At 32.1% G+C, this 18060-nt stretch overlaps 1 protein-coding gene and 1 pseudogene across 1 annotated transcript; both read left to right on the top strand.

Moving 5' to 3' along the window:
* The first annotated feature begins 752 nt into the window (after nt 1–752).
* Nucleotides 753–5024, top strand: LOC146944098 (protein trichome birefringence-like 21). Its single transcript, XM_085742476.1, has 2 exons — nt 753–1316; nt 4068–5024. The coding sequence occupies exons 1-2, from the start codon at nt 885–887 to the stop codon at nt 4851–4853; spliced, it is 1218 nt and encodes a 405-aa protein (XP_085598602.1). The 5' UTR covers nt 753–884; the 3' UTR covers nt 4854–5024.
* Nucleotides 5025–6532: 1508 nt separating this feature from the next.
* LOC146944097 (U2 spliceosomal RNA) lies at nt 6533–6702 on the top strand (annotated as a pseudogene).
* The last annotated feature ends 11358 nt before the right edge of the window (nt 6703–18060 follow it).

Genomic DNA, 18060 nt, shown 5'->3' with positions numbered 1-18060 from the left:
TGAAAGCTAAAAATCAAAATTTAGCTTTTGATCTTCATCATTGGTGTGTTAATCCTTTATTGTTTATATGAAGGAAAAAAAACTCTCTCTATCTCAAACAATAAGTTATTTACAAAAGAAAAAGATGTTTCATATTATTAGTTAATTTACAATATCAATGGAAAACTAATTTTTTTTTCTTTCAAAATTTTTGTATCATACTCTTTCTTATGTATTACTCTCTCTTCTTCTAATTATTTTAATTTATCGTTCTTATACTATTAATGAAGAATAATTTTGTAAAATAACAGATAATTTCTCTTACTTTCATGTGCAAAAAGAGGTAAGATTCTATTAAAAAGTGATGTAATAATTAGTTAATCAAAAATAACAGTTTATATTTCCAAGACACTTTTTCTACTTTTGGATTCCAGTACCCGGGGGCACCGGTTAACAAGACCCTTTATATTTTTATCTCTTAAATTGATTTTTTTTTTTTGTCTTGTTATCTTGTACCCTTAGGGCACAAGTTAAGGAATTCAAAATTAGAAACTTTTCATAAAAAACAACAAAATTTTGACTTTTAAAAGTTGAATAAAGTTGAACGCACAATTTTTGAGACAATTGTTTCCATTTTAAATTTTTTTACATGTACCCCTGGGTCACATGTTATCATTTTCCTTTTTTTTTTTTATCCTATCAAAGTCAAGAATTAAAATAACAGTTTTATTGTCCTGTTTAAAACTTCGATTGCAGTGTAGTTTGTAGATGATGACCACATAGAGCAGTTTCCAATGCATTATTAGTTGTCTTTTACCCTTTTATTTGTTTTTGACTAATTTGTATATTTGTTTGTTTCTTTAAAGTTGAGAAACATTTTGTCAAATTATTATTATCATAGAGTCATGGAGTCATGTGAGGCAACAGAGATTTTCAAACCTAAACGGATTTTCTTGTTCCCACTCACAGTACTCATTCTTGTGATACTTCTTCCTCTTCTCATTCACTTCAATCAAACATCATCAAAAGTACTATATCCAACAACAACTATTGTAGAACCTAGCTGTAACAACTTGTTCTTAGGAACATGGGTTCCTTATCTAAAACAACCTTATTACAATCAAACATGTCCTTTTATAACTGAAAAACAGAACTGTCTTATTCATGGAAGACCAGACAGTGATTTTCTTAAGTGGAGATGGAAACCTGATGATTGTGAACTTCCTTTGTTTGATGCAACTCAGTTTTTCAAGATTGTTAAGGGAAAGTCAATGGCTTTTGTCGGTGACTCTATTGGGAGAAATCAGATGGAATCATTACTATGTCTCTTGAATTCTGTAAGTTTTTATTTGATTAGATTTGTTAATACCTATATTTTTTGCTTTAATTTTTGTTTAAAGGATAATAATCTGATTGATTAAGTCTATCCCCAATATTAGTTTGGTTGTTTGAAATTTTTGGCTAAATGCAGTATTGGTCTCTTATTTTCACTAAAATCACAATTTTAGTCCTCTATTTCAAATTTTTTTTTAAAATTATCAAAATTATGAACTGGCCATTTTTTTTGAAATGGAAAACAAAAAATACACAATTGAAATTGCATTTAAGTCAAACTTTTTTTGGGCAAATTTGTCATATAGGAGGAACTTCTTTTGACCAAAAATAAATAAGCAAATTTTTCATATAACTTGACAATGATATAATAATATTAGTAATAATTAATTAAGAAAAAACACTTTTCAAATGGTACTAACTTCATTTTTTATTTTCATTGTTTATTATGTTTAATTAAAAGGTAGAAAAAACAAGAGAAAGATCCAAATGTGTTAGATGAAAAATTGCACACACACATTGACAAAAAAATATTGGCTTTTAGGTATACTCACTCACATGATGAATAAATAATAGTACTAGAAGAAATCGAGGACCCACCTTATATTTGTTTTCTTCGCATCTGAAATTTTTGTTTGGAAATTTGAAAGGAAGGGGAAGAGAGGGTTTTGAGAATTTCAGATTTAGTGCTATAGCTTGGTGACAGGGTTATAGCTGACGGCCATCTAGTTTAAATTAACGGTTGATATTATTTAATTGGATAGACTAATTGTGTAATATTCATGGTCTGACCTCAAATCAACAACAAATCTAGGTCTAGATTGTGGGGAGGAGAGCGAAAATGTGAAATCTTTTACCTTATTGAGATAATGTTTTTTTTTTTTTTTTTGTAGATGGTAGATAATGTTATAAATATTTTTACTTTTAATAGTATTTTCTATTTCTTTTTGAAAGAAAATAAATTCCTCCATTGAAGTTGAAGGTCTATCTTCTTTAAGTTTTCCTTTTCTCCTTACTTTTTTCAAAAGCTCTCCCTACTAAACTTCCAAACAAAAACTTACAAATTTTAACTTTGTTGTAATGAAGGGGTTGGATTTGAATCCAGTACTTGTCAACTTGAAAACTTGAAAGGGACTTAGAATTGTCTTATCCAAATTATCTTCCTATAATAGGAGTAGTATGCATTATTATACAACCGTACAATGCACATGGAGATAACAAAGTGGAGTAAAATTTAGAAGTAATAAATAGGAGCCATTAAATCAAGGTCGGTGCAATAATTTATAAGCCCCATACTATCCCAATTGTTTAGTCCATTAACACCGTTTTCTTTGCTAAGCTAAAAACACTTCATTACAAGTCCAACATTTTCCTAAATAAACGCATGTTTATTTCAGAATACTCTACATTAGTATTATCAAATATAGTCTATGTTCTTTTTCAAAAAATAAATAAATACTACTCCCTCCGTCCCGGAATATCTGACCCATTTTCTAAAAAAAAGTGTCCCAAAATAACTGAGCCATTTCAATTTTCAATACAACTTTCATCATTCCCAATACAATATAACACTAAATAATACTACTTTTATCATTCCCAATACAATATATTCCATTTTCCCCTTTATTTATACATTTTTCTTAATCTGTGTGAAATGAGCCAAGGGGTCAAATAAATTGGGACGGAGGGAGTATAGTCTATCTATGTTCAGTGCTGTAAGCATATTGTTTGGAGTTTGAGTTTAAGTTTCCAATATAGATTTTCTTTGTTGTTTGTTTTGTTTCTTCTTTATAGTCAATATTCAATAACACCTAAAAAGAGAGTACCATCGTAGTCATGTTAGCTGTGTCATGGTGTCAGTGCCCAAAATGTTGTATACTATATACTTTTCTAATTAGAGGCGTATGCTAACTTTTGTACTCAATATATTTAAGGAAATAGAAAGTTATTTCCTCTAATTTCTTGTATAAGTAAAAATAATTAGAGGCGTATGCTAACTTTTGTACTAAATATATTTAAGGAAATAAAATGTTATTTCCTCTAATGTTTTATATAAGTAAAAAAAAAAAACTAAAATATAACTAAACCTCATTTGTTAAATGTTCGGATCTAGAACTTCGGACAGCGGACCAGTGGAAGCAAGCTCCTCAGTCTTTCGGACATTGGTGTCTGGTCGGGTATGCGTCTTTGGTCCGAAGACCGGAGGAGGGGGTGTATATGTAAATATTCAAATTAAGATGTGTTTAAGGTGGTGATTAGGTTTAAAATGAAGCATTGGTGTTGAAAAGCTTATATAGCTTTGAAGATGTGTTATTGGGTTAGGGCCTGAACAATTAGGAGAATTAGGGTATAGGGACCCCAAATTGTCTCTTGGACAACTGTCTTCAAGCATAACTGTAGGCAAATCACGATTCTCTCTCCATGAGACCGTCTCGACTTGATCAGATGGTCTTGACTCGGTCTTTTATGGTTCCACTAGGACAAGTCTATGTGATGGTCCTTCATTGAGTTAGTGATTCAGGATGACCCGTTCGTTAAGGAAATGGGCTTCGGCCTGTTCAAAACAGTAATATATGAATAACTTTCTCATTTGTGCATAAAAACATAAACTACCAATTCTTTCAAGTATCTCTTTTTAATTTCGATAAATGATCGATATTTTTCTTTCACTATCATAATATGGTATCAATTGATCGATATTTTTCTTCTGCAATTATGCTGCCTAAATAAAACTTAATTTAAGCACACCCTTTCAGGTTGCTCGTGCTGAGGATATTACAACTAAATATGTATCATCAATTGAAGACCTAACATATTTCAAATGGTGGTTTTATGCTGATTATAATTTTACCATTGCAATGCTATGGTCCCCTTTTCTAGTAAAATCCTCTAAATCTTACATCTACAACAGTTCTAATTTCTACAAACCCGAGAGTCTTTATCTAGATGAACCAGATACAGCTTGGACAAGTCGAATTGGAAATTTCGACTATGTGATTTTCTCCGGTGGACAATGGTTTTTCCGACCATTCACATTCTACGAAAATGGTACAATTGTTGGATGTCAAAAATGCAACAACTCAATAGAACTCAACTATTACGGATACAAGAAAGCGTATCGAACAGCTTTCAAAACTACTATGAATCCTAATCTGTTCAAAGGGTTGGCATTTTTGGTGACACATTCTCCAAATCATTTCGAGAATGGCGAATGGAACAATGGTGGAGGGTGTAATAGAACACAACCATTCAGTAATGAACATAAATGGGAGGTGCATCCATATGGTCTAGAGATTATACATCAAATACAATTGGATGAATTTAGTGCTGCAAAGAACAATACAGGGAAGAATGGTTCACGTTTTGGTTTGATTGATATAACAGATGCAATGTTGATGAGACCTGATGGACATCCTAACAAATATGGGCACGTGTCTGGTAAAAATGCAAGCATTAATGATTGTGTTCATTGGTGTATGCCAGGGCCTGTTGACACTATTAATGAGATTTTTCTCTATATGATCAGGAGAATGGGATTGTGATAGAAATATTTATTTTAGATTCAAATTTGTATACTTTTGTTTTGGAAAAGTAATTTTCTTAAACAATGTATTGAACAAAGGTGTTGGTGTTTTTCCTATGAAGAATTGCTAATTCAGTATTAGGCCAGATCACATAATACAAATGAATACAATGATTAATTCTCCTTTTAAGGTTTGATTGTATTTCCGAGTATTTTTTTGTCAAGTAGTCTAGTGCTAGAAATTCTCCTTTTAGAAAAAAAATTGTAATATTTTATACTTTACATGCATTAATTATTTAAGTAAAATGAAGATACATGAAATTTGGGAAGAGGGGTTGGGAGTTCTAGATGGGGGGTGAGAAGTAGATTCTTCCCGTGAAGGTTGGGTTTGATCCAAGGGGACCTGATGGGGTAAGCTAGGGGCCATAAAGGTCTACTCTAATAATATACTCCCTCCGTTTCAAAATGAGTGTCGCTTTAGCCAAAACTTTGTTTCAAAATGAATGTCACTTTCGGTTTCCAATGCAATAATAACTTTTTCTTTTCAATTGTACCCTCCAATTAATACTCTGCACACTACTTCCAAAGTATTACTTTTAAAATTGACCAATAGTTAATAAGGATAATTTGGTAAAATAACCATTATCTTTTTTTTAATCATTGTATTTCTTAATATGTGTGTAAACACCTAAAACGACACTCATTTTGAAACGGATGGAGTATGAAAATTGCTCTATAGACACCTATAGAGCAAACTCGAACTGATGAAAATTCTATTAAAACCCAAACAAAGAACAATAATAGACCAAAGTCGCGATGAAGGACATGTTTGATTGTTCAGTGACCACTTTGAAAATCTAGTATACACAGATGCTCAATTCTAACGACAGTTCCAAATGCATACGACCTTGTTTATTTGAATTGTTACCACCCTTGAAAATCGTGATGGTATTTCCAAATGAGGGTCGAATGCTTGTACCCTTGGCGTGAACAAGATCCATGTTTACATGAGGAAGTAGATGTTTCAACAAAGCACATTCTTCTCCTCTTGGTTGGATATGAAGTTCTAAGTGAGAATTCAATTGAGGTAGAAGCCTTTTCAAGCAGATAATCTAATGCTTGATGAACAACATTTGCAATAATTCGACATGCCTCAGCATTAACACTGTTATCCCCTTTCAACATGTAAAGACAAACACATTCGTCATCCCACTTTCCAATGTTTACATTTATACCTTCACTAGTTGAAGTTGAAGTGCATGAAGTGTTGAGGTCAGATAGTATCTCAGGTTGGTAATCACAGCAGATAGTTGCTATATATGTAAGACATGAATACATATCCTAATTCAATATCATATGGTTCAACTTTCACTTTATCAACTTCTGTTGGAAGAGAAAACCTTTGCTTGCTTCCGTTTTTAAGCTTGATTCAAGTAGCAGGATTGGCATTATTCATTGAAAATTTTATTCACAAAATGGAAAATAAATTCATAATATATGGACATTGATAAACATACAAGAGATCATATACTCTTGCGAAGATTTTGATGTGTTCGAAAGTCTCATGTTCCAACATATTTAGACTTGGTTGCAAACTGAGTATTGTTGTTTTTGCATGGGGAAGTCCCACATCGTTTAGAAGTATGGCAAACACGCTAAGCAATGTTATAAATTGGGGATTTCTCCGCTGGCAGAAGCATACCTTTCTCGGCCTTTTGGCTAAGATCAAGTGTAGTATCTGTTCTTATCAGTTTAATATCTGATATGTGGCCCAATGGGTCACACGATATTAAATTACTTTTTTTAGGGAGAATACTTGGACTCTGTCGCCCATGCGTTGCCCTATTGCACGGGCTGGCGCATCCCAATGATTCAAATCTAATATTTTTGTTTATGGGTCTTATACATAAGTTTGGGCCTTAGCTAACTTCTCTAGTAAGGAAGCTTTAACTCATAACCCTACCCCCGCAAAGTCCTCCAAGTTCCAATTTGACCTTGACGTTTCTTTTAAAATTCTCATGCCTTGCATGATTTAAAAAAAAAAATACATTTTAGTTTACCAGAACACATTATTTCCAAACCCTAAATTATTTACGAAACACATTTAATAAAAAAAAAAATACATTTCCAAACCCCACATTTAACTTTATTCAAAAAAATACTTTTAAAAAAATTCTCAAACCCCACATTATTTCCAAAGAATTCCGAAAAACTTAATTTAAGTTTACCGGAACACACAAATGTATTCCAATAAACTCAGTTGAATTTCATAACACAAGTATTCCAAGAAACTCAAAGTTGAATTTCATAAGACAAAAGTGTTTCGGAAATCTCCTTTAAAGTTTTACAGTTTGAAAATAAATCAAAAACACTTATAGTGTGTTTGGTTTAGCGGCAACAAGTGTAATATCGCGTCTCTATATACATTTGCCGTGGTTTTTGAGAAGCATAATTGTAGAGTTTGATATACGCACGCCACTGGCGAGATTTTATAATTTTCCAAACACTCAGTTAGGTAATAAATGTTTTTTTTTTGAACAAACAAAAATGATATATATTAACACTGCACTAGCTGTCCTCTCAGCACAAGATGTACCGAAAAGACAACTAGAAAAGAACAAGAATTACAGTCAAAAGTACACCAAGAGGTCAGCCAATGCCTAAACACGACAAAGGGCTCGACCACCACATATGGTCACCAAAAACAAAAACGGCCTTATTAGCCTTCAGCCAGCACAAAGAATAATACTTTACTTTGTCTAGTAACTGAACCATGGAACTTTCTTTCATTTTAAATAATCTATTATTTATTTCATTCCATAAGACCCAAACAGACAACAACCAAAGGAGCTGCAGAAAAGACCTATGCGCCTTCAAGCCACCTGTAGAATAAATAAATTGCACAAAGTGACACGAAATATCATAATGATCCACTCCATCAAAGCCAATCCAATGCCGCACAAGGGGCCACAACGACCCAAAATAGGGACACATCAGGAACAAATGCCTAGCATCCTCTAGAGAGCCGCAACCTGAAACACACTGACATGCCTCTGCTTGAAGGACACCACGCATTGCCAAATTAGATTTAGTGGGAAGACGATCCCGAATCAACCGCCAAGCAAAAATTGACACCTTAAGCGGAGCCTGTTTATGCCATATCAAATCAACCTCTTGCCTATCCAGCGGTGCCCCCTGATCAGTAAGCATATTATACACAGCACGAACAATGTACCCCTCAGAAGGATCCGGAAGCCACTGCCAAACATCATAAGAAAGAGGTTGCAAAGAAACGTCACCAAGTAATTTCCTACACTCCTCTAAAATCTCTTCCTCCCACACCCACAAAATAAATGTTAGTTTGTAAGTTTATAATTTTCCAAACATTGTATTTTTATATGTTAGTTTTTTTCTCTTTTCAATTTCTCATTAATGTTCGGGTTTTTGTTATTGAAATTAACGGTTGTTTGGGTAGTTGTTGTTGATCAATTAGATTGTTCTTTTTAATATGAATGTAGATTATATATAGTAATAGTGCATTCTGGGTAGTTTAAGAAATGAAATAACACAATGACCATTGTATGTATATTCCGTGCTCCAAGCGTTTGATGAAAAGTAGGTAAAAGTAAAATTGAAATTACAATAGCAACAAAATGAAAGTACATTTATAATGAAAGAATTGGAATTATATCAAATTAGACTCTTGACCCGTGCTACCGCACGGGTCATACCACGTAGAATTTAATCGAATCAGTCGGAAAAATGTAAACATATATAGTTAATAGAAGTTTTATAACAATTTAAAAATATGTTCCCTTCTAAGACAACAATAGCAACAAAATGAAATGGTAGCATACATAACAAAAAGGTTTGAACATTAAACATCAAGACACATTACGAAAGACTTCGTGATAAACAACATTTGAGGTCGTATTAGTGTTCTCTCCATCTCCATCAACGATTAGTATTTTCAAACCTTGTTTTGAAGTGACTCTGGAAATTGCAACGTACAACTGACCATGGGAGAACACAGGATTCGACAAATAAATTCCAACATTTTTAAGTGATTGCCCTTGACTCTTGTTGATTGTCATGGCAAATGAAAATATTGGAAATTTTCTTCTTTAAAATTTTACACGGTGCATTTTTTTTAAAAAAAAAACAGCTGAGCAATAAATTCACAAAACACCTGCTTCAAATGCATTAATTGAGATGGCTCTGTATATACTAACAATACTCATATTTGCACAATTGTGACTCTTCAAAAGACATGCTTGCAAGTAAATGCTTGCGAAACCGAAAAATTAACATTGGTTTGTAGTGTTTCTTTTAATCACAAATACCAATAGTTGACATTGCGTGTTTTTTTTTGGTTTACTACTGAACCCCTATTCATGACCTGAATTTTCGATTAGCAATAATAAGTAATAATGTTTCTTTTAATCACAATGAAATATCATTAAGTTCCATGATTATTTGAAAGTTGACTTGTTATATAGATGACTGACAATTTCAAATTCGAATAGCAATAATAAGTAGTAATTTTTCTTTTAATCACAATGAAATATCATTAAGTTCCATGAATATCATTAAGTTCTATAAATATTAGTAAACTGTTTTATGTTGATAGTAAAGTTTTAAGTGAAAGGGTAAAGTTTTATGTTGACAGCAAGACAGTAAAGTTTTACACGGTGCATTTTAAGGAAAAAAAAACAACTGAGCAATAAATTCTTGCAAAACCGAAAAATTAACATTGGTTTGTAGTGATTGTACTCAATATTTTGATGAACCGAAAATTGTACTCACAGAAATTAATTGCACTCAATATTTTGTTAACCATTTGATATCTTTATTTGAAATGTCCTTCATAGCATGATTTTCATGATCTATACAATATTTTTTGCTGAATGCAAGTTAAAGCTAAAAGTGTATTATTCAAACGAAGAAACATCCATAAATTGTGCAATGATTTGGATAATTTGTGTCTTACTGGTAAACAATCATCCATAACTTGCATTTAAGCTCAATAGTCAAACGAAGAAACATTTTAAAACCATGATTTTGGCTCCATGAAGGATTATGGTACAATATTAATTGCTGGTAAACAATCATCCATAAATTGCATTTAAGCTCAATAGTCAAACGAAGAAACCTTTTAAAACCATGATTTTGGCTCCATGAAAGATTATGGTACAATATTAATTGCTGGTAAACAATCATCCATAAATTACATTTAAGCTCAATAGTCAAACGAAGAAACATTTAAAAACCATAAATTGCATTGAAAATAAAAGAGAGCATATTAAACTGGAAAGATAAAACTTTTAATTGCATTGAAATCAAAAGAGAGCACATTAAACTGAAAAGATAAAACCATAAATTGCATTAAAATGTAAAGAAAATTCAAAAACATCAAAATGGATCTAAAAACATAAACTCTAAAAACTGCACTGCAGACATCAAATTCTCACGACAGCTGGGCGCTTGACTTGAATGTAGATGGTGTCGTTCATGCCAGCATGTGGAAACCCAACTTTAACCATGACACCTTCCTCAAGTCTGCGCGCTTGTACCATTCTTTTTCATCCTCCACCATGCTTGATGTGGTGATGTAGCCTGGTTCCAAATACAGTGATGCAATTTCACTTGTTTCCACAATCATCAATCATTGTCAATGAAGTGGTCTTTTTCCCGATAGTTAAATCACACAGGCCCTTGTAAATAAGCATCTGCAAAAAAATTACTATGTTAAAAACAATTTTTTATATCTTGTAATAGAAATGACCCAAAAAAAGCAATCTAATACAAAAACATTATAGGATTTGGATCTAATGGAGCTGAAAAAGATCAAAGATTCAAAGAAATTAGTGCAAGTTGAAAAATATATATGAAACAAAACATAAGAGATCAAGAAAGGAGATGAAACATGGTTATGTTTTGCTGTGTTATTTGTACCCTTCAAGCAGTGCAATGCTAAGAGAGTTTATGCATCACTTTCCATTGTTAAGTCTAAACTGTTTTGACGTAAAAATGATGGCAGGAGAGGATAATGGGAATGCAATCGTTAATATACATGGAAGGTTATGAGTTCTACGACTGAGATGTAGGGGGTGGTTGACTGAGTTGAATTAATACATGAAAGGTTATGAGATCTACGGCTGAGATGAAGGGTGTGGTTGACTGAGTTGATTAGCATTAATACGTGTTTTCAATTGACATTATGAGGATGATTAACACTGTTTTCAATTGCCATTATGACGTTTTTGTATGAGAGAGAAAGCGAGGAGTTTGAAAATAGAGTTTGAATCAACGACTGTGATTAAGTGTGTGGTTGGGAGATTAGATTAGGAATAATTACATGCTTAGGAGGGAAAAATGTAAGGGATTAGGGCAAACATGCTAGCTCATCAAGTCTAGCTTTTATAATAAAAGATATACTAAACGCTTATATAACCAATCCGAAAAACAATTTACTAGTGTAATCTAAGCAACTGGTATAACTAACTTTTATAGAAATATCTAAATCTAATACACGCCCAAAGAAAAAAGTACATATTTTTACAATTCAATGAAATAAAGCAAATTGACTCTTCCTTTGTCAAAATTAAAATATAAAAAAGGCTAATGAGTTGGAAATGAGATCACTTTCCAATTAATATTATAAAGATTTCTTTAGAAAAGAAATGACATGCCAACTTACAAATTTAGATGCTTACTAAAAGGTACTGGACCCACATCCAAAACTTTTAATTGATGGAAAAGGGAGCAACAAATCCATTGGAACCTGGAAAGTTGGGTGGAATTTAGCCTGGGTAAGTGAAGTTTTTTCCCATGATGGGAAAGTTGAATTTTTACCATTGGATTAAAGAGGTCTATTGATCCTATCATGGTCTACCTACACTTTATTCATCATCTAGATCTGGAATTTTTACAGCGGAATCAAATAATCTTCCACCCTTCTCTCTTCCATTTCCCCATTCGCCCACCTCCACCACCACCACCAAACAAAAGCATTTGCTTCCATCCCCTATGTTCTCATGCAGCCATCATCAACATGATCATCACAAACTCATAAAACATCAACATTAACAACTTGTTAACCCAAACAGAATTCTTCATTCTTTGAAATCCCAATCTTTTTTAAACCCATAACCGTTTGTTCAAAACATGTGTGTGTTGTTTCCTATTTCTGGTTACCAAATCTCTTCCAGCTACCTATTCAAATATTGACCAAGCCTGCTAACATGGGGAACGTATAATAACAAACTAAAATTAAAGTTACTACCTCCGTTCCTTTTTAAGTGTCACTTTTTAACATTTTACACAAACCAAGACACTCAATATATTACTTTTTCTTATACAATAATCTATACTTTTACTATAATAGCCTTAGTCATTTAATATCTTATTTCATATATTTCTCTCTCCACAATAAATAACTAAGGGTAATGTTGGTAAAACAACATTTATTGTTGCATTGAACTTTGAAAGTGACAGTTAAATAGGAACAAAAAATTTCTCCAAAAGTGACACTTAAAAAGGAACGGAGGGAGTAATAAGTTTACAAACTTTTAAGAATTTGGTTCTGGATTATGCTTTAAAAAAAAATCATACTTTTAATAATTTGTTCATCATGGTTTTGTTAATGGTATTTAAGATGACCCATTGAACAAAAATATATGATTTTTTGATTTATTTTTTTTATTCTAGATGTTGAATGTGTTGTTTCTGGTTTTGGTTTTTGTTTAGGGGAAGAGTCGCCGGTAGATCGGCGGAGTGGGGCGGCGCCGACGAGAGGAAGAGGGAGAGACAACAGTGATGATGGTAAGAGGTAGAAGAAGGAGCCTGGTTTGCAGTTGGAACAGATCCGGTTAGGTGGGGGAAGGACTGAAGGAAGATGAAGGGTTAGATTAAATACTGAGAGACCATAATAAAGATGTGTTCTTCAGTTGATCTAATGGTCAGAAAAAGCTTTCCCATGATGGAAAAAAAGATCACTTTCCCAGGCTAAATTTAGCATGCAACTTTAGGAATCATGTATCCACTAAATTTGCATGATGCGTACTTAATCTTGATTTGTGACCTATTTTGCTTTATCAAAAGCCGCAAAAAGTCATGCCTAGATCATACTTGTTTGGAGGTATTCATATTCACTTGATCAGTGATGAACCAAATACCACTCTCTGATTGCAAAAAACCAAATCAGAGTCATGTAAAGTTTCATTTTCTTAGCAAATATTCATACTTTAATAATATAGTTGCCTAAAAGGGACATATTCCCCTTTATGCTGGAACAATACGTAAATACTTCTCCTCAATAAGGACTATTATCTTTCCATGGATTTTTTTTCCCTCTATACATCTTTTTTTTTTGAAATGGTAAATTTTATTCTCGTCGAGATAATGCAAGGGGCATATACTCGCGGAAAAGGAAAGAAGAAATACAACTAGGTGCCGCATATATACGGAACACCCCACACCAAAACCCTTACAACCAATTAATCCCCTTTCCCAAAACTGATGCAAAATTATACAAGCCACTACGGGGCATGCATACCCCTGCATCAACTGAGAATGAACCGAAACTACAGCCCAACCGAGCTGCAGGAAGACACGCCCAGCACAGCAGAAAAACAAACAGCTGCAGGCTATCCAAAAAAAAAAAAATGGAAGCAAGGGTTAGCAAGCGTTAAACCTTAGATTGAAAAAAAAAAATAGGTTTGTAAGCGATACACTTGTGAAAATAGGGTTCCGGAATCCGCCAGAATTTGAAAAAACTTTCTAAAATATTATTGAATGAATAAAAGCCGTCTTTTATGCTACAACGGTTAAACTTAAATCGGAAAATAACAAAATCATAATCGACCGAAAATCCAAATAGAAAATACTCCCTCCGTTTCAAAATGAGTGTCGTTTTAGGTGTTTACACACATATTAAGAAATGCAATGATTAAAAGAAAGAGAATAGTTATTTTACCAAATTATCCTTGTTAACTATTTGTTAGTTTTAAAAGTAATATTTTGGAAGTAGTGCGCAGAGTATTAATTGGATGGTACAATTGAAAAGAAAGTTATTATTGCATTGGAAACTGAAAGTGACATTCATTTTGAAACAATTTTTTTGGCTAAAACGACACTCATTTTAAAACGGATGGAGTAAAACAAATAAATAATAAAAATAGACTGAAATAATAAAATACTAAGGAAACCCTTCTACATCAAACAAGACAAATAATTTAGTTGCACAAGATTTTGAGCACTAGATTTAGACAAACTTTCATAAATAACTATTTAAAAAACTTACACTATAAACATCTTATGTTAGCTGGATCATTTTGTCTTTGAAGCCTATGTTTCGTGAAGCCAATCTATGGCAGATGCGTTTGTCAAACATGAGTTAATTTTGATAAAGGGTATGATATTTTTATAATGTTATTCTGATTATGCTTCCTACATCATATTGGCAGATTTAAACTCCAATGCCTTTTTTAGGGGTTTTTAATCTTTTGTTTTTTCCCTTCAAAAAAATCTATTGTTTCTTGTTTTTTTTATTGAGGCATAAGTCCCGTGTATTCATAAAAAAAACTTGACAAATATTTTTTTTTGATGGAAACTTTACAAATATATATTTTGAGCATATTAGTTTAATAATTTATAAAAATTTACAATTGTTTGGTAATTGAGTCTTACTCACACCGTTGAGTATCTTTCTCTTTCACTTTAACAAAAAATGATTAATATTTCACTTTCACTTTAACCAAAAAAGATCAACTTAGATTGGGCCTTGCTCATGAGGTAAAAGGGAAGATTTACCTTAATAATAACACGAACATGCAACTGAAGGCTAGCTATAGGATCAACTCACCACACATGTCAATTACGATAGTATGTGGTCGGTAATCTCATACAGTTTATGCATCTAGCATATTGGTGGCTGTTGGATCGAGATCGAACATTTCAAACTTTAATGTAGACTTCGATTTTAAAAAACTAAAATAATGAATCTAAAATATGGTCACCTAATCTCGATATCCAACAACCATTGATGTGCGAATTGCATCAATGCAGGGATGGGCTACTTTAGGCAGCCATCCCCGTGGCTATGTGAATTTTGATTGCCAACAGTCAATAATCACTACGCAGTCAACCATTGATGATCGTTGGATCGATATCAGCTCTAGAATTTTAATTTTTCAAAACTAAAATTTATGGTTTGATATTTTGATCGTCTGATTTCGATCCAGCTACCATTAATGTACAACCGCATAAATACAAATATTATCCAAGGGACAATCAAATTTCTAACTGTGTGTATCGAAAATCTAGATATATACAGTGCTAATATATATCATTTATGGCAAACATTTGCATACAATGAATTCACCAAAAATAAACAAAGAATACCGTGAGCATAGGAGAATCGACCAAACAGTATAGCATATGTACTTTTAGTTAGATTTACAACTTATCTAAACGAAGAATCAATCTGACTCTTAATTTTGATTATGAGCATCTTCTTAGCTACACCTGTTTCTAGCGAACATCCATTTCCTCAATGTTTCACAAGGACATTTTCTTTTAGACTTTTGTGCATACTTATGTCGCTCCTTATAAAGAAAACCATTGCATTAAGTCATTTCTTTCTAAAAGAAAACTTAATATACGAATGCCTTCTTTAATTATATTAATGAAACCGATTAGAAAAAAGAAAAGGCAGTACATTTTTGGGTCCCATGTGTTGTTAAACCAAAAAAAGAAAATATAACCAGAAGCAAACCCACACAAGAAGTAAAAAAGAAACAAACGATAAGGTTCACACTCTATACCTACATCCACAATCTCTTAACAAGATATTTTATTACTCAAACTATAATTTTTATAGGGAGAAAAAAAATTACAAACTATTTGGTGAAGAAATGCCTACATTGATATTCTCTGCAACACAATTTTGCATGGAAAAAATTGTAAACACTCTCAAAGATACACAACTACGCAAATCCCTAATACCCCCAAAGACTATTGTGGTGAAGAAAAATCAAACTTATTATTCATATTTACAACACTTCTTTACTTCTTTCTTCTTCACACTATTTGATATGAGACTATGAGTACTCATTTAATAAATGTCTTTCATTCTTCATCCAAAGTATTGCTAATTTTGAGAATGTGAAAGAAGTGTGCTTTATCTCTATATGGATCTTAAAAAAAAATACCTTCTTTACAAAAAAAAAAAAAAGATAAAGACTAAATTTGAATAAAATTTATGTAGTGACTAAACATTTTTTAAGGGTGTCGTGACTAAACTTAAAAGGCCGTAGTTTCTTTTCTGGAATCGAATGGACTTATAGAAACTTAAAACATATATATTTTTGATCAAATACATCTAGCGGTCCTTTAAGTTTTGAGTTTTTTCAAGTTAGTCCTTTAAGTTTTATACGTTTTAAATAAGACCTTTTAATTTATGAATGCTTACAATGTTAGCCTTTCAGTCATTCTAAATTAAAAACGTTGACATGACTGTTAACAGGGGCATAGCCCTTCATATGGGAGGGGTAACCTTGGCTACCCCAAAAAAAATATTATTCTTGAATTAGTCGGTATGTATTTATATCCGATTACCCCAAATAATAAACACTGAGCTACCCCAAACTAGTTTAGTTGCAAAAATTAGCATAAATAAAAAATTAAAAAACTATTACAAAATTGATAGATTTATTTGTATTGGTTTGATACTTTCAGTCTCAATAACAACAATAGAGAAACCTTTTTCAACAATAAAAATTATCAAGATAATAGTCATAGACAAATTAAATGGACAATGAGTTTCTTGCAAATAACCTATTAATCTATTATTAAACAGACAGTTATTGATGAAATTGGGTTCTTCAAATCCATTTTGCCCAACGTTTTAAAATATCGATTTTTATGTTAAGTTTCTAAGATTTGTTAATTTTAATCCTTAATTTTTTGTTAGAGATTAAATTCAAGACTAAAAACAATTTTTTTTGTAAAATTTTAAAAACCTGAGACAAAAATTGAATAATTTTTTAAGGACTAAACCTAAAAAATTATAATTTATGGGACTAAAAATATATTTTATCCTTATTAATACGTCTGTTTTCAAAAAAATTCTTCTTTATAGTTGGCCCCTGCATAAATTTTTCACGAGCTTCGCCGCTGACTGTTAACGTGCTGAATAGGTACAAAACGCTGCGTTTTGCATTGCCAGCGTTTATAACATTGTTTTTTTTTTTTTTTAATCTTCTGCAATTAGAAACTAGGGTTTTGGGAAGAAATTGGGGAAATAAAAAAAAAAACAAAAAATAGAAGGCAATTGCTGCGCAAATAGGTTCTACGAAGGATTTTGCGAAGGGCTCTTCCTAGAAATCAAGGCTTGTTTTCGCTCTATACCCATATATTGTTTTTCTATCCGTTAAATCTTCCCCCTCACGCCATCCATTGGAAAGGATATCCCCATCAAATTTGATACGAGAATTGGAAGAATTGGATTGAAATGTGGCCATGGAAAATTGGAATTGAAGTTATGAAAAAGACCGGAATCTATCTATATATAAAAGTTAACCCATGCCAACATTTTAGCCCTAATTAAACCTAAGCCCTAATGAATAAAATTCCTGTTTTACCCTAATCAAAACTTTAATTATGAAAACAAAAAGAAAAAGAGTATAATTAATTAACAGATAAACTTCAAAATCATATTACTAGCATATGAAAATTAGGTCTGTTTTGTTGCCCACACTTTATGCGATAAACATAAGAAGAAAAAAAGCAAGAATATTGCTTGCGGCTGTTTTGTTGCTTAATCTGTTTTGTTGCTCACACTTTATACGATAAACATAAGAAGAAGAAAAAAACAGTAAAAGTTAACCCATGCCAACATTTTAGCCCTAATTAAACCTAAGCCCTAATGAATAAAATTCCTGTTTTACCCTAATCAAAACTTTAATTATGAAAACAAAAAGAAAAAGAGTATAATTAATTAACAGATAAACTTCAAAATCATATTACTAGCATATGAAAATTAGGTCTGTTTTGTTGCCCACACTTTATGCGATAAACATAAGAAGAAAAAAAGCAAGAATATTGCTTGCGGCTGTTTTGTTGCTTAATCTGTTTTGTTGCTCACACTTTATACGATAAACATAAGAAGAAAAAAAAAACAGAGAATATTGCTTACGACTATTTTGTTGCTTAATTTCTCTGCT

The sequence above is a fragment of the Medicago sativa genome, chromosome 2, assembly GCF_051527215.1.
Source record: "Medicago sativa cultivar Bolivia chromosome 2, Bolivia_mono, whole genome shotgun sequence".
Classification (NCBI taxonomy): domain Eukaryota; kingdom Viridiplantae; phylum Streptophyta; class Magnoliopsida; order Fabales; family Fabaceae; genus Medicago; species Medicago sativa.
This window is presented reverse-complemented; position numbering and strand designations above follow the sequence as displayed.